The following is a 26,998-nucleotide window of genomic DNA, read 5'->3' as shown; positions in this document are numbered from 1 at the left end:
ATATATTTTTACAAATTGAGGATGAATATTGACTGTATGATAACATTAAATAGAGAACAGCAAATCAGAAGTCCATTTTATACTTATGTTCACTGTGGAGTGATATGAATTGGGCTGCTAACTCTTCACACACCGTTACTAACTGTTACACACTATCGTGCCAAACTAATACCTCTCCCACACTTGTTAAGATGCTAAATCTATCCCCACTGATAAGCAAATTATTTGAATATGTCAGAAAGGAAGGCTGAGTTGAAAGGCTCCTCAGAACATTTTACAATTAATTACAGTACTTTGAAATGGATGGTTTTTATAGGCCACCGCAAGAACAAGAGGACGAATGAGTATCCTACCTGTTTGGTAATTTTGCACAGAATCTTAGCTGAACAATGTGGCCCATAATGGGAAATTTGGGAATGTCAGGTGAAATGTCCAGCGAAGACCTCCTCAATGTCGAGAACAGTAAGTCTCACATTCCAAAACAGTGTTGGATGGGATTCTCACTATCAAACAACGGGGGGTTTATTAGCATGGATTATCACACATTATCATTCCAATTATGACAATATTACCCATGCAGTCTCTGATTCTTATGTCTGCAGGATAGAAACTAGACATGAAGAATTTTTGACATGAACATCAGAGCAGGTATCTTGCGACTCAAGCCCCGATGCTTCCTTCTCCAGGTCTCCCTCTTGCACAGCAGGGACCAATATCTCAGAGCGTTGTAATGGCCAGAGTTTGCACACATTGCACATACATGGGCATTGCCATCTGACATGTGTTAACTTCACCGTATCATCAAGTCACATCTCCAAACCACTTCCAGTTCAGATCTGCACTTCAATGCTGAACTTTGGAGCACACCAGTACCTCTCATTGGAATGCTGCTGTCAGGAATCTTTGCAAAAACAGACAAGCATTTCATTCACGGACCAGACCAGAATTCATCTCAGGGTTGTTCACTTGCTCACTTAAATGCTTATTCAGTTTGTGTCTACCTAGTTGCTCACAGCCTCTCTGCCTTGACTTGCCTTAACTATTTGTGCTATTGCCCTCACCCAGAACTAACAGTCCAGAATACTTCTGTCTTGCCTTTCAGTGCAGGTGCAAAGCCAGGCAGCTTGTTATGGTTGTCAGCAGCGATCAGACAAGTGAGTGGATATGTTGCTGTACGTCAATGTTACACCTGCAACCTTGCTAGCTATGCACATGCAAAACACACTGCATGTGCTTCAACCAAAAGGCCATATCTCAAAGTTTACAGAGACCCATTCTTATCAAGTCAAGGGAGACACCATTCATTCAGGCGACCCTAGTATTGTAAGTCAAGGGCAGCCTTCAGTATTGGTCCAGGTTCTTAGATGTGGTCAGGTGACTGCTCAGGGCAGTCGTGATTTGGTGATCTATCCCTTTAGATTCTGGGAAGTGGGTCACGGTCAGCCGTGTGGAACCAGGGCAATTGCAGGATCACATGTGGGGAGCTTTTTAGATACCAGTCTGGTCACTCATCATTTCAGACTCTCCAGCTAATTCGCTCAAGGGATTGAGCTGTGATCAGTCCTGGGGGGTCTGTCCACTAAAAGGAGCTTTATTCGAGCCCGTGCTGTCAGGGTGAAGCTGGGGAAATTACTAGTGGGGATTGGAGGCAGAATTCTCAGCGGCAGTGGAGATTACAGTGGGGAAGGGTGGCAACTCAATTTTTAAGGCGAGGTGACACTATAACATTGAAGGGAGCAAGATAATGCAGGAAAAGGGTTTATGAACATCAGCAGCACCCTGACTTTGACTTTGGGGTATAGTGCAGTGCTGGGTGTGGTATGTTTCCTCATTATGACTGGGGCCATGGAGTAAAGTGAGGAGGTGAACATTTCGATAAATGGGTTGAGTAGGAACTTGAAAATGCACAAGACCAGTGGAGTTGATCAGGAAAGCTACCAAGATGGGAATGTGTATATTGGAGTTTCACCAATATTAAGAGGCAGAGCCTGAGACTGGCTCAGGACTGACTCCTGTTGCCTTCAATTATGCGATAAATAACAGTACTTGAAATGGGTGGCTTTTGAAGGCAATCACAAGGAACAAGAGCAAGAGTGACTACTCTACCTGTGTGGTAATTTTGCACAGAATCTTACCTGAACGCTGTGGGCCATGGTGGGAAATTTGGGAATGTCAGGTGAGATGTCTAACGAAGACATCCTCAATGTTGAGAACAGTAAGTCTCATATTCCAAACAAGCGTTGGACAGGATTCTTGCTATTGAGCAATGAGAGGCTTATTAGCATGGATTATCACACATTATCACCTGCATTATGACTTAATCTTATCTCTATGCAGCCTCTGAGGTGAAAATGCCTGTGGCCACACCCAGAGAGGGAGGGATACATATTTCATTCTGTGAGGGAGGGGCTTCAGTTTTAAGTGATGTGAAACCATTCATATGGGAAATTCATTGCACAGACACCCAAACATGAAAGCTGAAACAAACTTGTGAGCAGTAAAAGGTATGTAAACCACAGACATTAATCTATCATGTGCAGTTCAAAACCTTTCCCCAAGCACTCTTAGCCACACATGCAACATCATAAATCTATCCCACAAATGGTTGTGATGTACTAGTAATGTTGTGCTACTTGGAAAGATTGGCTCTGTTTGCTAAAGTAGCAAATACCTCTCATTTACCCATTGCCTGCATGTGGTGCAGGAGCTGCTCACTTTACATCTTGGACCATCAAACATTGTGTGCTGCTGAAGTGGTTAGGCTCTTTACCTTCAGTGTTACTGGCACACAGCTCCACATCTGATGGAGTGACCATACATTTACAAATGTGTAACACATGCATAGAGTCATCACAGAATTATAGAATCCCTACAGTGTGGAAACAGGTCCTTCAGCCCAATGACTGAGCACCGGCATCTCACCCAGATCCATTCCCTCATCTACCCATCCCTGAACACTACAGGCAATTTATCAAGGTCAATCCACCTAGCTTGCACATCTTTGGACTGTGGGAGGAAACTGGAGCACCTGGAGGAAACCCATGCCTACACAGCGAGAATGTGCAAACACAGTCGCACGAGGGTGAAATTGAACCAAGGTGCCTGGCGCTGTGGGCAGTAGTGCTAACCACTGAGCCACTGTGCTGCCCCAATTGATGTGTTACCCAAGCCAACAGGGTTCCCTCAAATTTTCTTACCAAGTGTGTGGGCCTCTGACGCCTGTACACAGCAGCAGTTTCAGGAACTGGAAGGCAATTCTGTGCAGCATGAGATAGGACTTCTGGGGTTGTTTTTTTAATGTGGTTCTCCTCTGAATGGGTGTCTGCTTGCATTACCATGTTTCCTTGTGATGAAAGGGCACCCAGGGCGAGCTCAAGGCCTGTCATTTCTCTGTCACTCTGCTGTCAGTGCTGAGGACCAATGGCTAGACTGATGAAGTGGAAGTCTATGCACATATCCAGTAGACTCTGACAGTTCTGGACCTGGCTGTCCATGGAGGCAGGCATTGGGTCCCAATAGCACTGGTGCAGACCTATAATCTGTGTGTCAGGTTGCTCAGTGCTCCTGACAAAGCTGCTGCGTTAGTTTGTGTGTGCTGATGAAGTCCCTGATTGCAGACACTGTGGGCTCTTCTACTGCCTGGTGCTGAGCACGTACCTGGTCTCTGGCAGTCCTCCTAGAGCCAATGACCTTGGACATTTCTTCCTGGGCCAGCTGCGGAGAAGTGGCAGTAAAGTGCTGACCAGCATGTGCACCTAACTCTAATTAAACAAAGCACCTGCCGTGGTTTCTGCATCTGAGGTAATGGGGGATGGATGTGTTTGCAAGATGCAGACTTGCCAGTGTTTGCAAGATGCAGAATTGCCAGTGTTTCCTCTGACGCAGAAGAGAGACGTCCTGACGTTCTGTCCTCTTGCCCGTAGAGATTATGATTATGATTTCGGATACCTGCGGGAGACAGAACAGAGGAACCGTCATGACCAAGGGCTGATTATGCCATGTTGAGAATATATTGACGGTGGATGTGATGAGCATTGTAGCATTACAATGAACAATAAATGCTTCTTACTTAATTATTGATATGTGGGTACTTCTGCATCTTCACAGACCAAATCCCGATCCTCATGGGATGCAGAGAGCCAAATATCAGCCCATGACTCATCCTGTCTATTTCAGCCCAACTATGGTTCATTTTCTAGTGGAGGAACAAAGGGAGAAATTGAGTGAGGCGAAAGTGGATTGCACAGCTGGTAGTGCTGACGCAGGTAGGGTAAAAACCATTATGTGCCCCCAGTGAGTGAATAGGAGTTGCCACGGCCATGCAGGGTTGTGACGGTGAGTGAGATAAGAAGCTGCAGCAATAATGAAATTGGTGGAGCATGATCCTTGGTGGGAGGTGGTTGCAGTTGGAGAGAAAGAGCAAATGCGATCAGAGAGAAGATGAGAGACTGACCCTGGTGGAGCAGAGAAGTCCATTGACAACTGCTGGACCTTCCTCCAGATTGAGACTGCAGTGACAGCTGGCAACCTTGAGTCATTGGCAGGGTCTACAGTTACTGTCTCTTCTATCAGTCCTAGGGGAAGAGGACATCTCTCCTCTGTACCACTCTCCTCTCCAACAATACCTCTAGATCTCCGTCTGAAAAGCGGGACATCAAATCCCCTAACTTACTTGAACCATGCAGGGCAGCTCCGGCCTAAGACTGCTTGAATGAGTGCACGATGGCCTTTTAAATATAGTTTCAGTGCTAGGAATCTGTCAATACATCTACCTTCAGTGACTGGGAGAATCAGTGAGCATGGACAAACAGGGTGCCATTGGACGTACTGCTTATTTAGTTATGAGTCTAGGACGAGTGCATGAGCAAATGTGTTCAACTCAGAGAGAGAAAACTGCTCCACAAAACTTGATGAAAATGATGCCTAATCAATTTCAGTCTTGTATCTTAGTTGAGATGGTGGGTATTGATTAGCATACTTGGAGAATTCAGACTCACTTTCATATTGTATCCTTCAACATCAATACAACGTCTCATTCAAAAGATGACACGTTCTGAAGCATGTCGTTCTACACTGAGCTGTCAGTTCCTAACAAGTGTTCTTATTAGATGAGAAAATTCAACATACAACTTTCTCACTCAGAGAGAAGATATTGTAAACTGAGTCAAGATAATACCATAATGTCAAGATACAGAGCCAAGCAGTTTGATTCAAAGCTCATCACATTGTCAGTTAATCATTAAGAGCTGGCAGGATTGCTATTTTCTCAGTTTTTCAAATTGCGATTTTGGTGGCTTGGTTCTGGGGTGTCTAGCTTAATTTCCTCAGTAATATTTACCAAAGTTTTACATTGCAAAACTCAGTAAATTCTCATGCCCAGATATTTTCTAATCAACCTGTTCAAAGATGTTATTTTACACTTCTGAAGAAGGTGGGACCTAAACTCTGGTCTCCCTGTCCAGAGGTACGGGACAATGTGCCACAAGAGTCCTTCATAAATGTGAGAACTTGAACAATTTTCATTTGCTTCCAGTTGCCTGCCACTTTAGTACCACCGTGTTCCTGGCAAACATCTCTGTCTCAGGATTGCTGTCGCATACCAGCAAAGTTCACTGCAAGCTCGAAGAAGAACGCCTCAGTTTCTGCTTGGGGACTCTGCAGCCGTCCGGACTCAATATAGAGTTCAATAATCTTAGTGCCTGAACTCTCCCATGTCTTAGCACCCACCTCCGGCCATCCCATATACCATGGCTTGTTATCACATAGGTAGTGCGTAATGGCAGACTATTATTAGCCACCAACAGTGTCCATTAACAGCTATTCTCCCACCTAGCCAGATCATTATTCACTCCTTTGCCTGTCCCACTGCTCTTCTCACTCTTTGGGTTCTATCTCCACCTATTGTTTACTCCAGACCCTCTTCACCCACCTATCTTCTGCATATAAACCTAAATTTTCCTAGCTACCATCAATTCTGAGGAAGGGTCAGCAGATCTGAAACATTCACTCTGATTTCTCTTCAGATGCTGTCAGACCTGCTGAGCTTTTCCGGCAATCTCTGCTTTTGTTTCTGATTTATAGCAACCGTGGTTCTTTCGGTTTTAATTTTCACTTGCTGTTTGGGATATTGTAAAAGAGCATCTCATGGATTCCATGATTTAAGCTTGAATGGCCTATCATGATCTCACGGAACAAACTCCCCTAGATTAGCATTAACTGGTATCAATTGGAGCATCTAACTTTGAAAGTACTCTATACTGAACCAGCAAATGTGATGAATGAAGGGTCTAGGCCTGAAACGTCAGCTTTCCTGCTCGGCCTGCTGTGTTCATCCAGCTCCACGCCTTGTTATCATCAAATGTGACCTGTGAGTTTCTGACATTGATTCTTGTGCTAACATTACACTGCTCCTTTTGCATTCATGTAAAGCAGTTTCTGCTGCATCTCACTTCGTCTCAGTGCAAGTAATTATTTAACTCCAGAATGCCCTGAAACCGACAATTTGTAGCTGGCTCTACAAGTTAACTTTGTAAATTGTCCAATACGGATACTGAAAGCTGTGCTAATTACCATGCCCCAGAATGGGGGAGTGTTCCATTTCTTGGTATCAACGTCTTTTACCAAAATACGTCCAAAATTCAGCAAAAATAAATTTAGAACTTCATGTGTCAGCTTATGCTGTGGCTACAGAATTGTGACCAAAGTTCTGAAACTATTTCAGCTGAGGCCCCCTTGTGGCCTCCTAAGATCAACCAGAACATTTGAAACTGGAGCTAAGATCTGTATCCCTTGCATTTTAGACATCTTTGCTTCATTATTTGACAATGTTTTAACCCTGTTTAGAGAATATCAGATCTCCACTGGCACTACTCACTGTATCTTTGAGGCAATCTAAAATCAGAGGTTGGAAAAAGATGGATCCAAATCATTCAAAGTGGAGGTACCAACCCTCTCATCATAAAACATTGCAATAAAGGGAGGGTAATCTTCCAATCGAGGCTCAAGGGGTGAAATGATTTCTTTCCTAATCTCCCTCCTCCACTAGTCACATCAAAGTTTGGTTTTAAAATAAGTGGTAGATATTGCAGTTACACAGCTATCACAGTATATTTAATTCAGTGTGCAAAATAATTCTGCCATTTTTCTTTAGGTTACAAAGAATAACAAGTTTATTACAAATAAAATACACTCAAACATGCAAAGATTTTAGACAAAAACAATTTAGACTGTACAAAGACATACATGACATATTTTAACATCCCAAAATTAACATGAGACAAATATGGGTAATATACAAACTAGAACCAAACTCTGCACAGAATACATCAAATATCAAGTGGAATCAAGACAGAACCCGTGCTCGGTCGGCAATTCATCCCCCACTACACAAACACACACACACACACACACACACACACACAAGTGACACAGTGGATCATTAAAAGGCATTCCAATTCTAGATATCTGGCCTTGAAACTTGCTCAAAAGCCACTCTGTGGACTGTGTCAACAACCTTTCACACTTTGATATTTTACCCATCATTTTCTGAGATGCTTTATTTTCTTGAATTCTGGAAATGTCATTCCATCACCCTCTCAGGCACTAATCCAGCTTTTCAGCCAGACAGCTAGCTTCACCAAACTAGCAATATCCCAGGGTTTACAAATCTTAATTTTCCTCAGCTACACAAAGCAATCACAGTTTTTACAAAAGTCAGTCATGGGACCCAGAAGGATATTGTTTGGTAACTCCTTATTGGTGACTGTATTCCTTTTGGATTATATCTGCTTTCCAGGCTTTTATTTGCTTTCTATCAATTTTGAAACATGAAATAATATATCATACACTATTAAATCTTAAATTTTTTTGAGCTAATTTTGATCATGTAACTCTATAAGTTGTAACTGTTGTGGGAAGGAGTTAATTAGAAGTGCCAGAAAATTCAACAAATTAAAACATTTTAAACTGATCACTTGTGCAGTATGAGATTTTAATTTCTTTTTCTTCTTTCATTTTCTCAGTATAAAATGTTCATGTATCTTTCATAATAACCAGAGAATAACCAGACGTAACATTTGTGTTGCTTGTAGCTCAATACACATATGAATCTACAATTGATTTGTGGAGCTATGTAACTATCAGCTACGCAAATATAACTTCAAAGATTATCTTTGTCCAGGGTGCAGCAAATATCCGATATCATCCTCACCCCCAGCAGGTTACCTAGGTAAGAAGGAGACAGAAGTTGGTATCTGGAGGAAAGACCAGTCAGCAAATGGAATTGAGATTAAAGCTGAGGCAAGCCATCTCACCGATAGCATGACTTATTCAGTGGACTATTACTGAGGTTCATCTATTTTTTTCTAACTCAGAAAAAAAACTAACTTAAATCAATCATTATAATGTTCTATGATACATTTCTTGAGTAAAGTTCTAATTTTATCATCTGAAGGCGCTCTCTTTTGTTTCAGGAGACAGTGTAGATTATTCTGTACCCAAGGACTGAGACCAATCAGTGACGGTAATGCAGACTATAGTTCAATGGCACAGAGACTGAGACAGCCTATTTACAGGCAGGTTTAATCAGTGCATAACAGAAGGACTGAGGATGGATATTTATAGGTTGTGTAGGTTATAGATCTGTCTCCACATTCTTGTAAAGAGTAATGGAAGTAAAGTTTATCTGTCATTGATCTAAAAATAACTTAAATCAACAGATATCCCAGTGAATTTCATGGCTAGATTGATGCATCCTTTCGTCATGTGGTTTACATCTTGATTAAAAAAAAAATCAAGGCTACTCCAACGGTGAATGATTTCCCTTCTTTTGTATTCATTGAAGGGATGGAAGCATTGCTGGCTGGAAGCACAATTATTGCCATGCCCCAGTTGTCTCTGAGAAGGTGATGGTGAGTGCCTTTTTGAACTGCTGCAGTCAATGTGCAAACCCACAATGTAGTTATGGAGGGTGTTCCAGGATTTTGACCCAGTGATACGTAAGGACGTAGATATACTTCCAAGATAATGGGAACTGCAGTTGCTGGAGAATCCAAGATAACGAAGTGTGAAGCTGGATGAACACAGCAGGCCAAGCAGCATCTTAAGAGCACAAAAGCTGACGTTTCGGGCCTAGACCCTTCATCAGAGAGGGGGATGGGGAGAAGGTTGTGAAATAAATAGGGAGTGAGGGGGAGGCGGACCGAAGATGGATCCCACCTCCTTGACCTGTCCGTCCTCCCTGGACTAACTTATCCCCTCCCTACCTCCCCACCTACACTCTCCTCTCCACCTATCTTCTCCTCTATTCATCTTCGGTCTGCCTTCCCCTCTCTCCCTATTTATTTCAGAACCCTCTCCCCATCCCCCTCTCTGAAGAAGGGTCTAGGCCCGAAACGTCAGCTTTTGTGCTCCTACGATGCTGCTTGGCCTGCTGTGTTCATCCAGCTTCACACTTTGTTATCTTGGATATACTTCCAAGTCAGGTTGCGCAGCGGCTTGAAAGTGAAATTACAGATGGTGGTGCTCCCATGTTTTTGCTGCCCTTTCCCTTTTAGATAGTCATGTTTGTGTATTTGGAAGGTGCTATCAAAGGATCTTTAGTAAATTTCTGCAGTGCATCTTGTAGATGATACATACTACTGCTGAGTGCAAATGGTGGAGGTAATGAGTGTTTTTGGATATGGTGCCAAACAATCGGTTTGCTTTGTCTAGAAGGTATCAATCTTCTGCATACAAAACTGGCCGTCCAATAGAAGACAGAGTGTGGTAGTAGATGGAAAGTATTCAGCCTGGAGCTCGGTGACCAGTGGTGAGCCACAGGAATCTGTTCTGGGACCTCTGGTCTTTGTGATCTTTATAAATGACTTTTATGTGGAAGGGGAAGACTGGGTTAGCAAGTTTGCCGACAACACTAAGGTTGGTGGAGTTGTGGACAGCATGGAGGGCTGTTGCAGGTTGTAATGGTTCACTGACAGGACTCAGATCTGGACAAAGAAGTGGCTATTGGAATTCAACCCAGAAAAGTGTGAAGTGATTCATTTTGGAAGGTCAAATTTGAATGCAGAATACAGGGTTAATGGCAGGATTCTTGGCAGTGTGGAGGAACAGAGGGATCTTGGGATCCGCGTCCATAGATCCCTCAAAGTTGAAACCCAAGAAGGCATATCGTGTGTTGGCTTTCATTGGCAGAGGGATTGAGCTTAAGAGGCGTGAGGTTACGCTGCAGCTCTACAGAACTCTTGTTAGACCACACTTGGAATACTATGTTCAGTTCTGGTCACCTCAATATAGAAAAGGTGTGGAAGCTTTAGCGAGGATGCAAAGGAGATTTACCAGGATGCTGCCTGGTCTGGAGGGCAGATCTTATGAGGAAAGGTTGAGAGACCGAGGGCTTTTCTCTTTGGAATGAAGAAGGATGAGAGGTGACTTGATAGAGGTGTACAAGATGATGAGAGGCATAGATAGAGTGGATAGTCAGAGACTTTTTCCCAGGGCAGAAATATCTATTATGAGGCAGCATAATTTTAAGGTTATTGGAGGAAGGAATATGGGAGATGTCAGAGGTAGATTCTTCACACAGAGAGTGGTGGGTGTGTGAAATATGCTGCTGGCAGTGTAGTGGAGTCAGATACTTTAGAGACTTTTAAGCAACTCTTGGATAGGCACACGGAGAATAGTGAAATATAGGATATGCAGGGTAGGTTGATCTTAGTAGGCTAAAAGGTCGGCACAACATCTTGGGCCAAAGAGCCTGTACTGTGCTGTTCAATGTTCTAAATTCTTCAGTGTTGTTGAGCTGCACACATATAGGCAGGACAGAAGTATTCTGTCACACTCCTGATTTGTGTCTTGTTCATGGAGGACATGATTTGGAAAGTCAGGTGATGTATTAATTGTAGTGATTATAACTAGGTCAAACATCCCGTTTATGTTGACAGCAGGCTCTGAGGGATCTGGGTCAATGTCAAGGGTTCTCCATGTGTAAATAAAAGGTGACTTGGTGACGGAATACCAACTTTTGTGGAGTTATTTCATGAATCACTGCAGGATTCCAAACTGCTTTCCTGCTCTCATTGCCACTATATTTATATGGCTAGCCCAGTTTGGTTTCCGGTCAATGACAACATGTGATTCAGTGATAGTAATGCTGTTGAATGTCAAGGGACATTGGTTAGGTTGTCCCTTATGAAGTTGATCATTGCCTAGGAATTGTTTGGGGTAAATGCTACTTGCCACTTATCAGCCAAATACCATAGGTTTATCAGGTTCGCTGCATTTAGATATAACTGATTTGGTTTCTGAGGAATCCTGAATGGTGCAGAATATTAGTGAATCGTTCATGAACCGATCTTATGATGGAGGAATGGCTGTTGATGAAGCAGATGAAGATAGCTGAGCTTTTGACATGATTCTGAGAAATTCTGGCACTAATGTCCTAGGCTGAGATGACAGACCACCCGCAACCACATCACAACCACTTATCTTTTCTTGGACACATCCCACTTACTCTGAGTCCCCCATATTCTTCCCCAATGCCCAGTGGTTATCTGCACTTTGTTTTTCCTGGACAATGGCATACAGGAAAGCAGTCAGACATGTCCAAATGTACACTTTTACTGACAGCCAACAAAAGGAAAATGAAGGCAACAAGTACAGACTGCAGATTGCATTCACAATGCAAATCCAATGCTGGCATTATGACCATGACAGTCCATGATGGTCTTCTGTACCCAGCTGTATCTATCAGAACCCAGTGTCAATCAAGCCTGGTCTACCTTTTAATGTCTAGTGGAGTGAGCTCCATTACCCACAAGGACAGCTTCCTCCAGCTCAATGTCCTCCTCCTTCTCCTTGGAAGAATTCTCTCATTCCCTCAGCTTCTCAGCATGTATCGCATCCTTGTTGCATGCTGCAATTGTGCAGAGTGCAGACATCAGAATGGTTCGGCACATTTTGTCCAGACTACAATGGAAGCCCAGTAGCCCCACAGATCATTCCATACTGCAGACGTACATCTTCAGCAGGCCTATGGTTTATTCCACCACAGTCCTCGTCGCAGCATATGCACCAATTTGGTGACACTGCCATGCCAGTTGAGTGACACTGCCATTACATTCAATAAAAGGAGTTCCTGTTGCACTCTGACCTCCTTTCCATCGCAGATGCACGTCAACTCCTTTTTGCATTGAATTCATGGCAGTCCATCATCATACTGGCATGATATATCATACAACAATGCACCCTTCATTCCACAGCAGCCCTGAAATTTCTACAATTGTTGGGATGCTTTTGCCGGCAATCAACTTCTAAGTTATTGCTGCTAACTTCTGCATCAAGCGCATGAGGCAATCTGCTTCTGACCAACATTTGACATATTAGCACATAAATGTGTTGTATACACATGAAGAAATGTTTGAACATGGAATGTAGCGGGATTCTGCAAATAAATGCTACATGTGTTAGCTTCTTCAATTCCCAGACATGCAAAGGATGTGGATCCTGCAGTTTTGTCTATTAAACTGACACTGACTCCACCCAAGTGTGGAGCTGGATGAACACAGCAGGGCAAGCAGCATCTTAGGAGCACAAAAGCTGATGTTTCGGGCCTAGACCCTTCATCAGAGGAGGCCCAAAACGTCAGCTTTTGTGCTCCTATGATGCTGCTTGGCCTGCTGTGTTCATCCAGCTCCACACTTCATTATCTCAGATTCTCCAGCACCTGCAGTTCCCATTATCACTGACTCCACATAGCCTGGACAATGTCCCAGCCACTTTTCAGTTGCATTGAGCATCTAAAAAACTGCAGGTGATGGCAAAGAACACAGTTTGAGATTGGTACCATCAGCACCGGACTCTGTTTTGCCATTTACACCCTCTCACCCCACCTCAAGAGTCTCCATGTCCCCTTCTTTCTCTCACTACCATGACAGACAATTTCCACCTATCCTCCCAACATGGGAATCCATCATATCGAACTTTGCCTCCAAATGTCGTCCCTGCCACCTGAACCCTGCCACTGTATCTCAAAGATGCTCACCCTGATCCATTACATTGTGGGGCCACAGTGTTGGTCACTGCCAATGCCTGTAGCCTATGGTACCCTCTGATAATTTTCCACATACTGCTCCATGCATCTTGGGTTTCGTCCATCACTGACCTTGTTGCCATCTCCACAAATGATTCTGTATTCCCTGCCAGCTTTGACTTCCTCTAACCCTTTTTGAATGGTGATGCTGAATGGTGATGCCCTGACCTCTAGGACTTTGACCAACCTCGAAGGACAGCCCCTAGACATGACTGGCTAGATCCTAACTGTTGTCTTTGCAGCTCCTCCAGTAACAATACACAATTCCCCTAACTACTCGTGCTGGCCTGTTGACCACTCCTAGCTGGGCAAATCTCCTAAGGTTGAACATCTTGAGCAGACACCTGGCCAAGCCAAGCTCCTGAACGGTATATGCCCCTGAGTGACAGTACGAGACCTTCACATCAACAGCGACCCTCACTGATTATAAAAAGTCACCTTAAAACTGAAAGTAAACAAGTTTATTTTTCCATTAGCAGTTTCTGTAAGCTGTGGGTTTTAACCAGTAAGCTGGGCGAAGCAGCCAAATTCCACAAGCAGCTATAAATCGGGTATGATGTAGTGATAGTTTGTCCTCGTGTTAATTCACATTCTGGGAAATTCGCACAATAACAACGCAATTTAATGTAATCGGAATGGAATGGTGCTATAGCCAATAGAGGTAGGGAAAGTTCATGTTCTACAAATATCATTTCTATAACACTTCAATCGTGTTAAAACTAATTTGTGTTGAAAAAATACATTGTATCAGAACCGACTGTGTTAAGTATCTGGAGAATAAAGGGGCAACATGTCTGGACAAGCCAAAGGATCATCTCAGTCAAATGCTGTGAATAGGAATCATTGAACTGTCTTCCGAGTCTTGCCCTCCGCCTATCACACCCTCGTTATTCACCTTGTCCCTGTCTGTGTATTTGTATGAGAGAGTCTCGGGCGAGGGGATGGAGGTTTAAAGTTTTAGGAGGTGAGAGTAGCTGACTCTATTTAAGAATGAGAATTGTTCAGAGGAAGTTTTTGGCATGCCTTCACTAACTGTAGCTCAAGAAGCAGACCCAGAGTTAAGTAACTAAGTAAGGACAGTTCACAATGAAGCTGAAGCTGAAAGAGTCCCACTGTGTTACTGTATTTGAAACAGACTTCTGATAAAGAAGTGGAAATGTCCCCATAGAGTTCTGTACGAAGAATGGACAGTTGTTCATCAAATTGCAGGACCTGACATACAGGAATACAGAAAATGCAGGCATTGATAAATGCATAAATCATTCAGTATAGCCAAGACTTTATAGAGACATACTGCGTTCTGTAAGATATGTCAAGTAGTAAGAAAAGCAACGTACTCCAACCAGCATCTTTGATACACATAGCAGTTTTTGAAAAACCATTCAGTCGAGTATTTTTAGATTGTGCAGGACTATGAGCAAAACAAAAGCTGATCATCAGTATATCCTTACAATTGTGAATATGACAACGAGATTCAGATCACATACTGGATAAGTTAACGCAGCTTTAAATGCATTTTGGTTTCCACTTGAAATAGTTTGATGAGGATTCTAACTCAATGTCTACATTTTCAGTTTGGGTATAAAACATTTGAAGTTAACTGCATCATCTGTAAACACAGGGAGCTTCAGAAAAGCACCAACAAACTCTCAAGTTAATTATTAAGACACACTGACATGATTTCCCATGGTTTATCTGTAGTTACTTGTAATAAAAACAATGACTATTTAAGTACAGCAACTTGGTTTGTGCTTTTTGTTAACTGAGGTCTAATAGACAGATAAATTGGAGAATTTTGCATGCTCTTCTAAAATCTTTAACTCTTATGACAATTTTGGGAGTAGCTGGACTTGATTTCAAGCATGCTACCTCAGTGTGGCATGACCATCCTTGGACACAGTTTGAAGCTAGTCAGCACCGAGGCTGGTTGCAGCTTGAAGCGAGCTGAAGTCTCCAGATATTGCTTCTGATTTCCATGTCAAAAAATTGATATCCAACTTGTTTGGCATTTATAAGATGGGAAGTTATGTATTAATGAGGCTAGTTGGGCTGTTAACAATGCATTTAACAAGCTAATACCGCCTTAATTAACAACTTTCTGCTGCCTGGTGAGGAATTCCCTCACTGCTCAGCAAAAGCATCATAAATGGAACAAGATGCTTCTGACAGTGAAATAGGCCTCACCAAACTTCTCAACAGATTCTCCCGCAATCTCGCCATAGCACACATTGCATAGCCCCCCTACAAGATTAGATCCAAAGTTTCAAACTGCTCAGAATACCATGTTTATTATCCAACCTTTGAATCTGTTGTTAGTACATATGTGAGAGCACAAGTGCTGCCAATCAGATCTTTAACCAGTTTTGAAAATGATAGATCATTCTGTTGGACTTACTTTCTTTTCCTTTTGGATTTTCTTTCTATTGTTCCAGAACTTTGCCAACTTGAAAATCCCACAAGTGTTCCTTCAGAAAAGATAACATTTGACATCATAATGATGAAGCAATCTGCAGCATAGTGGACTGCAGAACTGAGACAGAATCACAGATTAGAACCACATAAACAAAAATAAACATACGCTCTATCATGTTTTTTCACACTTTGAATGACCGATCCAAAAACCTATTATGGCACAGTGGTAATGTCCCAAGCCCCATCTATTCCTAAGGTGTTTCAAAACATGTTCAAACAGATTAATTAAAAATAATTAGGCAAGCAGCTAAATGGCGCAATGAAGGTGTGCTGGTTTCATAACATATTGCTCGGTGGATCGAACCCAAGTTTTACTGTTTATCTCGGGCGGGTGGGTGGGGGCAGCGATAGCATGGTCGATAGGATTTTTCAACATTGCAGATTTGTTCAGGATCATGTGGCCCAGTGACAGTGTTTCTCTCTCTAGGTTAGACAGCCCAAATGCAAGTCTTGCATGTGTCATAATATGTCTGAAACAAGTTGATTAAAACATCTATCTATGTCCAGAGATAATGGGAACTATCTATGTCCAATTTGCTTTTACAAGTCAATATGGAATCTGCTTCAATTTACCTTTCAGGCTGTGTAATTCATGTCATATCAACTTTCTGAATAAAGAAAATTCACCTCCATGCTGTGTTTTTCTAATTATATCCCCTGAAGACAGTTTCTCCTTTTTTTACTCCATCAAAACTCATTATAAGAGCAAACAAAAACCGAAACTCAAAAAGGGTGCAACTATGTCTAAGTGACTTATACATGAAATCCTATGATTGTCACACTTACTTATCTAGAATTTTCTCTCTCTCCAAATCTTCAGCTTCATTGATCTCCATTGGTGAAGAATTAATTTCTGTTTCTGAACCCTATAGACAGGAGGGAAGTATTTCAACAATATTATTGTAAACACTTCTCACACTGGACTGAAGTTCTCCAGCTCTCCACTGTTGGACCCAAGTGATTGAACTTCACAGATGTGCTCAGGCAATGAATTACTGTGGGATATCCATCAATGAAGTTCTTCAGATTATTTCACCCCCTTTCTGCCATCCACACACACATTTTCTGCAGCAGATGCTAAATACCTTAGCTAATTTTTGCAATGAAACTGATGTTAATTGAAGCCTAATGCCCTCACAGGCATACTGATATTAGGTCATCATTTCTCAATTTCCTTATTACCATACCGATACAGGTTATCATTCTAGCAGCTATAGGATTTTATTTATTCTATCTTCAATTATTCCAGTTCACCCTGGACTTCAGGTTCAGAAAGCGAATTTGCGCATCACTTGTCATGCTGGATAATTAATCACACAGTTTATGAAACAAATATGCTGACAACAAATTGTTAGGTTACTGTGGCATTATGCATCAAAGGTGAGCCTGATCGAGATCTTATTTCACATCTGCACACAGTACTTTGGAGCAGGAGCCTACTTTTCTGTCAATCATAAACACTTCATAATATTGTTGCCACATCTAAATATTCAGTGAAAGAAGGAAGACAGAACAAGAAGCAGATTTTTAATAATAATAATGAATAAGAACAAAAGACAAATCAGAAATGGAGCAAATGTATAATGTAAATAAATCATTAAACAGTGAAGAGATAACAATGCAACAACAGACTTTTATTTTCACATGCAAGATAAAAGTAGTCTGTTTAAATATTTATTTAGTAATTTATTGTTGCTCCAATACATGCAATCAGTCTTTTTCCTAGGGTTGGGGAATTGAGGACTAAAGGGCATCAGTTTAAGTTAAGAGGGGAAAGAATACATGGGAATCTGAGGGGCTACCTTTTTATGCAGAGAGTGGTACACATATGGAAGAAGCTGCCAGCGGAAGTGTTTGAAGCTGGTACATTAACAACATTTAAAAGGTATTTGGATGAATACATGGACAGGGAAGGTTTAGTAGCAAATGGGCCAAGTGCAGGGAAATGGGGATAGCGTGAATGGACAGTTTGGTTGGCATGGACAATTTTGGCCAAAGGGCCTGCCTCCATGCTGTGGGACTCTATGACTCTCTATGACTATGACTCTATGATTAATTGCATTATACAGAAATGGTTTTTTTTGTGACTGTGATGTATGAGTTGAAACAAACAAAATATCTTAGTTTAGGAGAAAGGAGTATTCCTTAATCTGTCAGAAATTGCAGGGCTCATGACACGAGTCGGGCATTTTGTTTCTCATGATCAATCTTTCAGTGAGATCATGCTTAATCTGTGACCTGACTTCCTATGTCCCTTCATACATTTGGTAAGTAAAAATCTAGCCATTAAAATTAACAGGTCACCGAGCATCTTAAGATTTTCGTAAAAGAGAGTTTCAAATTTCTGAAGCCCTTCATTTTTAGACGTGATCTCCAATATCTCTAAGTCTCCTAATCCTAAATCTCCTTAACTGGTGGAAAGTTTCCTGTGAGTTCCCTTAGTATTTTGACAGCTTCAATCAAGTTACATTTTAACCTTCTCAGTTCATGAAAATATACTACTAATTTCTGTAAACTCTTCTCTAAGACTCTTTGGAGTGTCATTCCAAATCTTCAATCTCGTTCTGATGCTGGTATATCAGCGCTTCCAAAAATCTTTCCCAGTGTGGCCCTATTTTACTGCCTCAGATTTTGTGTCGCCCTGAAGTGAAAATTGGAGGGTGGGGGGGGGTGGCAAGAAGAGAGGTGGAAACTTTGTGAGTAGTGAGTGTTGAGAGTTGTTAAACTGGAATATGGGGAAATAGTTTTTGATGGTGGGATAATGTTGAAAGTTATTATCCGCGAGTGACTGGAGAGATTTAAAACTGCTGGGTTCACCCTCAGAAAAGCAAAGAGCCACCTTTTTTTAAAAAATAGGCTGTGGCTTGTAGCAGCAATTTGGCCTCCGAGGACGGATGGTAAACTGAACCCATTAATATTGTAAAAACACAAAAATTTAAAAGGGCTTTGCAGCCTTGAAACTCAGAGTTTCATGGCTGCTATTGCTGTCTCAGAATTTGCAACCTAAATATCTCGTCCTGTATCCCACAGTTTGCAAATGCCTACAGCACATCTTTTACAAAGGTGTGAGTCTGTAGCTTCTCACAGTACTCCTAGTGTTGTTGAAGCAGGACTTTATGTAGATGAAGGGCTAATAATCTCACCAGATTGTGCCTCTTGGCAATTTGTTTTGGATGAGTGTTTTCCAAGTGCACATTTTTGCTTTCATTCTCTCCACAATCCTCTGAGAGCAATTGTTTTCTTGCTATGCAACTGAAATAAAATAAATTAAAAACAATTGTAAATGACTTGATTCACACAAAATCGTTATACACCTTTATATATTTGCTAGTGAAATTCATATGTCACTGGATCACTGCCTTGAAATTATATAGTACAGAGGGAGGTCATTCTGTCCATTATGTCTATATCAGCTCCTGTTACGAGTTCTCCAGTTAAACTATTTCAATGTTTTTCCACTAAACCCTGCAAATTTCTCCGTTCCAATTATGTATCTCATTCACTTTTGCAAGTTATTTGCCAGCCTAGTAGACAATGCATTCACAACCACAACAAATCACTGTGTTTAAAAAAAAGTCTTGTTTCTGATTTATTTGTCAATTACTTTAAGTCTATCTCCTCCGTTTACCATTGATTACCATCACTGGAAACAGTTTCCAGTTACTTACTACATCAAAATTCTCCATGACTCAGAACTTCTTTGTTATGTCTACCTTAATTTCCACTGGTCTAGGGGAAATAAAGCCAATTTCCAGGTCTCCCCACATACCTGTCATCCCATTCTCGTAAATCACTGTTGCGCCCTACCTAAAGCTTTGGCATCCTTTCTGTAGTATACTGTCCAGAACGGGATACAATGTCCAGCTAAAGTTTTATATAATTTCCTTGCTTTAGTTCTCTGCATATCTTTACCAATGCATCCATATAACCTTTTAAAAAAAAATTCAATCATGGGAAGTGGACATCACTGGTGAGCCAGCATTTATTGCCCAACCATAGTTGTTCTTGCGGAGGTGAGTGTGAGTTGCCTTTGTGAATTGCTGCAGCCCATTTGATGCAGGTAAATCTCACGTAGGATTTACAACTGTAAACTTCAGCTTGACCTGCGTCCTTTAAAGGAGTGCATATTTATTTCTTCAAACCTAACTAACACTTCCAATTGCTTTACTCTATAACGTTGTCATTTATAGACATAAGCCTGAAAACTAAATTACACTTTAAAATGACTTCAAGTGTATGTAGCTGTGAACAAAAGCCCACAATTCACATGCCTGATGATGAACATACATACCAGGATACATTCTCATCCCTGAAAGGCATTCAATTGGGAAGCCTACAACCAAACTTCTGGCTACAAGTAGTAGGAATTTTGGCTGCTGCTCTTAAGGTTCAGTGATTACCCTGGTGAAAGTAAATGCATGAGCAACAAGGGTTACCTTCTGTACTCAAACATCTTCAGTTCTTATGGAATGTGCTTGTGACATTACTGCTGGCTTTCTGGGAGGGCCCTCAACTTGCAGCATAACTCAAGGAAGCTAAAGCACAAGGCTGGAAGCACCCTTTTGGCCTAATTAATATTGTTCTACTGCAGACATGGGCCCAGTTATGCCAGTTTGGGGCAACATTTTAGGCTGGCTATTTGATACAACAGGTCGCCATTTTTATTTCTCAAATGTACCAATAGATTAATCCCCTCTCCTATCTTCATAACATTGGCAATGGGAATATGCTTAATTTTTTAAAAAGATTTTAAGTTTTAATGCTGACCTGATAATTTCACTCCTCGATATATGTCTTGATATAACTCTGATCCGCCTAGTTCCTAGTAGATAGTCATTGGAAAAATAAATATAATAAATGCTATTGATAACGTTGTTGAAAAACAACTTCTGACTCATGATTCTTACTATTTAATTACCATGTAATTACATGATTTCATAGATGCATGGAATTAATCCGTATCTTCATCAAAATTGTGGAAAAGAGCGGGAAGGATTCAGAAAGGAAATATTGGAAAGCCTAGTTAGGAACTGTGAGCTCACCAAGTAAATAAGAGCTGTGGGACGCTGAAAAACTCGGGGAATGTGAATGCTGAAATTGAGAAGCTCCTGAACATCATTATAGTAAGAGGCTCAGGAAGACAAACATGGGCAGAGAGAATCAGGGATATCAGCATGGAAAATGTAGCTCTCAAATACTGCGATAAAATAAAGGCCCTGGGTACATCAGTATGAAAAAAAGAGGCTCAGTGATACCAAAATGGAATAAACACAGTTTTTTGAAGTATAAAATCAAGGATGTTATATTCAGTGGAAGTATATTTAATAGACTCAGAAATATGCTGTGCATGATTGTCCAAACATTTATTGACACCTAATCTAGGTCCGCTGCTGCTGTTTGGCGAGGAACAGTACAAGTGTTCTCTAATATCTGAAAAATATCCAAAGAAGTAAAAAAAATTGGCATTCTGTATATCAGCAACTAAGCAAGGGAAACCAGCTTTAGATCATAATTGTGAAACATTTTTCTGAAGTATGCTCCATATTATGGATTACTTGGAAGTGCACTGATTTCTAATTTGTGTGCATTAATATTCCAAACTCAGAAATAATATAAACACAAGTTAGTCTTTTTTCAGTGGTTTTCTTTCAGTGCAATTCTTTGACAATTGATTATATGGGAAGTAGGAAGCACAAGCTGGTGAATGAATGGCAATGAGAGTGCATACTTAAAATAGTAGGATTTTAATTGATATCAAACTTTAGGAGATTAGAATGTCAGATCGTGTTGGAAAACTCAAGTATCGGGGTAAAAGTACAATGGCATTACATAAGCAGAAACTTACAATTAGGATCAAGAAGTAACATAAGTTGTTTTCAAGTTAAGGATCAAGATGGATTTTGAAACCTCCATTCTAATGTAATATAACAAATAATATCCTAATAGATTGAGTTTTATAGTTTTGAGGTCAAGCGATATAACACTCATCCTATGCATGACATAGAACTGATGTCGGTATAATCAAATAAGGGCAGGCCAATAAGCCCTTCAAATCTGTTCCATGATTCCAGTAGATCAAGATGGATTTGTGGAGTTAAACTATCTACTCTGCCTTTGTAAGGCAACCTTTAGTCAAAAAACACCCACTCAAATTCAGTTTTGTTATTTTCAGTGGCATTACAGGGAGAATTCCGGAATGCCACTGTCTTTTCTGTGAATAAAATGTGTTTCCAGCCATAATCCCTAAGTAATCCAATTCTGGTTTTGTGATTATTATCTCTTTTTCGAACTATTCCACCAAACAAATAGTTTTTCTCTTTCTATTTCTTTAATTATCTCATTTAGGTCACCTTTAATTTTCTATCCATAAAGGAATATAAGCCAATCTGAAACCTGGCCTCATTATAAATCCTTTATCCCTCATATCATTCTGTTGAATCTGAATTGCAGTGCCTTCAAAGCTATCCTTGAAATCATTGCAGTTCTGTAAATAGGGATCTAACCAGATCTTTGCACTTCTATTAACATAACTATCCATTTGGATACAGAACTGGCTCAAAAGCAGAAGAGGGTGGTGGTGGAGGGTTGCTTTTCAGATTGGAGGTCTGTAACCAGGGGTGAATCACAAGGATCACTGCTGGGCCAACTACTTTTCATCATTTGCATATATGATTTGGATATGAATATGGGAGACATGGTTAGTAAGTTCAGAGGTGACACCAAAATTGGAGGTATAGTGAACAGCAAAGAAGGTTATCTCAGGGTACAACAGGACCTTGATCAGATGGGCAGGAAGAGTTTAATTCAGACAAATGTGTGGTGCTGCATTTTAAAATGATAAATCAGGGTAGGGGAGTGTTGTTGAACAAAGAGACCTTGAAGTACAGCTTCATGGCTCCTTGAAAGTGGAGATGCAGGTAGAAAAGGGAGTGAAGAAGGCATTTGGTGCATTTGCCTTTATTAGTCAGTGCATTGATTATAGGAGTTGGGAGGTCATGTTGCACCTGTACAGGACATTGGTTGGGCCACTTTTGGAGTACTGCATTCAACTTTAGTCTTCCTGCTGCAGGATGTTGTGAAACTTGGAAGGGTTCAGAAAAAGTTTTCAAGGATGCTGCCAGGTTGAAGGGTGTGAGCTTTAGGGAGAGGCTGAATAGGCTGGGGCTATTTTCCCTAGAGTGCCAGAAGCTGAGGGGTGACGTTATTAGATGTTTGTAGAATCAGAGGGGCATGGATAGGGTAAATAAACAAGGCCTTTCCCCAGGATGGAAGAGTCCAAAACTACAGGGCATAGATTTAAGGTAAAAAGGGAAAGGTTTAAAAGGGATAACAAAGTGTGGAGCTGGATGAACACAGCAGGCCAAGCAGCATCTCAGGAGCACAAAAGCTGACGTTTCGGGCCTAGACCCTTCATCCCGAAACGTCAGCTTTTGTGCTCCTGAGATGCTGCTTGGTCTGCTGTGTTCATCCAGCTCCACACTTTGTTATCTTGGATTTTCCAGCATCTGCAGTTCCCATTATCAAGGTTTAAAAGGGATAACTTTTTCATATAGAGTGGCGTGTGTATGGAATAAGCAGCCAGAAGATGTGGTGGAGGCTGGTACATTTACACTTAAATGCTTTTGATGATGGAGGGCTTGTAGAGATATGGGCCAAATGCTTGCAAATATGACTAGATTTATTTAGGATATCTGGTTGGCACAGACGGGTTGGACCAATAAATTTTCTAAAGAATAATACATTGTTTGAACTCTAATATAATTCTTACCACTCTTTACATTTTCTTCAGCTTGGTCATTATTAAGCTGTTCCTGCTCAGACACAATGAGGCTTGGTTTATTTTCGATATGTCTTGGGCGTGACATACATGGTCCCGTTGAAATAAAATTCTGCTGTTTGTATAGATGTACCCCAGGCTCTAGGTGCTGTTTGGTCCCAGTACAAGTGCTGTACCTCTGAACTGAATTTGTGAATCCCACCTCTGTAGCATCCCCCCATTTCGGGGCCTTCATGCCACTACACTTGGAATGTGTGTAGGATGTGGCCAGTGCAGAATTATTTTCTTTTGCAAAAGAATTTTTCAGGTGTACTGCTGATGTCTCTTTTATTTGAGCTTCTTTATTTTGCTTTTCCTGTTGAGTAAAAAGAGACACCCAGTGATACAGGAAAAGTAACAATTAATGTCTCACTGATACAGGAAAAGAAACAACTAATGTCCAAGAAATTGCCATTAATTCTGCTGCAATGATTGGAAAATAATGCATCTATTTATCATAACTAATGTTATATCATCATTTAAAAGATGTATCTTTTTCATGATGATGTATAAATTGAGTACTTTTTCAATGATTGTATAAATTGAGCACTAATGTAAGAAGAGATGCTGTTGAAGGTTTGTATCTCGCATTCTTCAGAACAGAAATACAAAAATATCTATCTCAAAAAGAACAACAATTTCTAAGAAATAAAAGATGAATGTTCTCATTAGAGGGTCACCAAAGTTCATATGAGAGGATAAGATTGAGAGAAGGGAAGTGCAGGAATTGAACCCACGTTATAAACCAGCCAACTGAGCTAAACAACTCCACAACAATTTCTACTGCACGAAGAATGGTTGTTAATTAGTTGGCAAGTGGATTCTTCATTAGTCAAGGTGTTGCCATGGAAACAGGTATTCATAAACTTTCATTTAAATTCAAGCCAGGCAAGTTGATTCTGATTGATTGAGTATTGCCACAACATATGTAGTTTCTGAGAAGTGTAAGCAAGTGTTGTGGTGAGCCCCAGTGATAGCATTGTAATGGTTGTTAGTGTAATTCTTAAATTGTTAAAAAATTAAATACATGTTGCCCAATTGCAGAATCCAATGTAGGACCCAGTGGTCAGTTTTACAAGCATGCTGCGAATCAGGGACAAATGTCACCTCGTACATTCGTCATGACAACACTTCAACCAATCAGAGTCCACTTGCCAACCAGTTAAAACCATTTTCCCTTCCAGTACAAATTGTTGTTCCCTTTGAAATTTGTCTTTCTTCAATTTTGACTGAGGAGTGTGAGGCAAAAAGCTGTCAGTTGTGACAGCTTTACTTTACTCTTCCAGAAAACTACATTACTTAGCATGATTGAATCATTATTAATTTACTATACTTTTAAACAAAAATATATCATGAACTTCCCTTCACTTAATAGCTGACATATTCCATTTGTGTAGAAATTGATTAATATGCATAATATTTATTTGTTTAGTAAATTCCAGTAATGGATTTTCAACTGTTTATAGATTCCTAGATGTCATACCTCTGCTACAGAAGATCTTGGGTAATTTTCAGGTTTGTTGTCCCCATTCTCTTGATCTTCTTTCATTGATGTAAAGACTATCGAATGCTTATTGCTGTTTCTATCCTTACCAGGCTTCAGATCAAGTCGAATCACATTGTTAAATGAATGATCTGACAGAGGTGGGTTAGTAGCATTTCCTGGTGTTGATTCTGTAACGTGCCTATGTACGGACCAAGAGATCTGATGACAAGTTTCTTGATATGGATAAGGAGGCTGTTGGGCATCCCCTGCGCATGGAGTGAAGTGTTCATGGACTAGATGGCTTGCTCCCCCAGGTGGCATCATATGTCTGTGCATTCTTCTTGACTCTCCAAGAGTGACACTGTCCCTTTTAACAATGGCTATTTGTCCAAAGGAGTAACTGTGATTAGATTGGTCCTGTGTGCTCTTGCGGTACGCAGTATTTCTACCATGACACTCCTGTAGCTGGTGAGAATTATTTTTGTTATTTTCAGTTCTAACGTAATTCCGAGCAGCATTGACGCTTTGAACGGACAACTCATAATACTTTGTATGTTTATAATTTTTCTCCAGTTCCTCCATGGTGATGAATGGATGCTGTAATGCAAGTCTTGGAGAAATGCGATACTTGGAATCAAAGTTCAACATTCTCTTCACAAGACCTACCATACTGTTGCGATCATGGAACTCAGCAATATCATCACCATTTGGGGACAATGTTTTGATGATGCTGCATGTTTCAAGATCATCTAGTGACTTTAAAGTATGTCTCCTTGGCTCCAAAGGTTGTGCAAACATCTTTGACTGATACTCAGACAATGACTTAAGTTGCCACTGGCGGGCTGAAGAAGGAGAGGAATTTCTTTTGAAGAAATGGTGAGTCTTACTTGCTTCGTTGAGCAGTTGGTCGTGGGGTTGACCTTGGGTTTCAACAATGATTCTGACCTGATCATATTGATTCTTACCCGGATATAAAGGGCTACCAAGTCGAAGTTCAGCTAGAACGCAACCGAGGGACCACATATCCAGCTTTTCACAGAAAGGCAATCCCAAGAGGATCTCAGGTGATCTGTAATATCTGGCCTGGATATATGGGTCTTCAAAGTGAAAATGAAATGTTTATGTTATAGAATATTGAATCTATACAAAGTAATTTTCTTCAAAAAATAGAGGGAAACCATATATTAATTTCAGACCCGAAGCACTATGATTTGTATTATTGCAGCATGTAAGCACACCAACATTGTAGTTCTAAGCACAGAACAATAGAGAGTCATGAACTATAAGTCATCTCTCCCTATTGTGGGAGTGCTTTGTGGCAAGATGTTGGTATAGGTTTGCTGGAAAATGGATTTAGAGTAACAGATTTGTGGAATAATGAAAAGTGGATTTGGTGGCTGTTTTTGACAGGTACAGACTTGATGGCTGAGAAGGTCTTCTTCTGTGCTGTAGTCCTCCCTAATTGTGACTTTTGATGGTTCAACCTGATGTAGCTGGAGCATAAAACTGCCGAAAATGCAGAAAGACTTGTAAGTCAGATGAGAAAAAAAAGCATAAAAATATATAAGGGAGTAACCTTTCCATTTGATGTAGTAAAAACATTATAAAGTACCCTGAAGGAGGAAATAATAAAAGCAAGATCAAGAGGGACATATCGGAGGGACATCATGTTTGACAAATCCACTAAATTTCTGTGCAAGGACACCTGCATTGATTTTATTCCTTCATCTCAACCCGTTGAGCCCAGACTTATTGGCACTTTTCAGGCAAAATATTTCATAATATGCTGAACCATTTTGAACTGATCATGCTTGAATTTGGTGCACTGGGTACATAGCAGGGCAGCTGAGGTTTATGTGCATCCTCTGGCAGTACATGTGCCTGGAAATGAAGTTCGGAAAACATCAAACAGAAAATACACACACAGGGTGAAAAATAAAAGTAGATCTTATCTTCTTAGACCTCCCGAGCATCCCCAAGAACAGGACAGTATTTAAAAAGAGGTTACAGGGGTCTGACCCCATGGTTAGAGAGCTGGCAGGAGCCCTGTGTAATTCCTTTAAAAGCAGATCTGTCAAATTAAGTGCCACTCAGGCACAGATTCTTTCAGATCGAGGACCCTGGGGGCAGAAGTCCTGGC

The 26,998-nt window shown here is 40.9% G+C and overlaps 1 protein-coding gene across 1 annotated transcript in view; it reads right to left on the bottom strand.

The window, feature by feature from the left end:
• itpka (inositol-trisphosphate 3-kinase A) overlaps positions 1-26,998 on the bottom strand; it is a 112,214-nt gene that overhangs the window by 76,565 nt on the left and 8,651 nt on the right. Inside the window, exons 2-7 of the mRNA XM_059649291.1 lie at positions 24,856-25,955; positions 23,325-23,688; positions 20,324-20,378; positions 18,700-18,808; positions 16,343-16,422; positions 15,480-15,549 (exon numbers count right to left, since the gene is read on the bottom strand). Of these exons, the coding sequence (XP_059505274.1) occupies positions 15,480-15,549; positions 16,343-16,422; positions 18,700-18,808; positions 20,324-20,378; positions 23,325-23,688; positions 24,856-25,955 (1,778 nt within the window). The remainder of the gene's footprint in view (positions 1-15,479; positions 15,550-16,342; positions 16,423-18,699; positions 18,809-20,323; positions 20,379-23,324; positions 23,689-24,855; positions 25,956-26,998) is intronic.

This window comes from Stegostoma tigrinum, chromosome 10 (assembly GCF_030684315.1).
Source record: "Stegostoma tigrinum isolate sSteTig4 chromosome 10, sSteTig4.hap1, whole genome shotgun sequence".
Lineage (NCBI taxonomy): Eukaryota > Metazoa > Chordata > Chondrichthyes > Orectolobiformes > Stegostomatidae > Stegostoma > Stegostoma tigrinum.
Note: the sequence above shows the minus strand (reverse complement) of the source record. Positions and strands in the feature narration are given on the sequence as shown.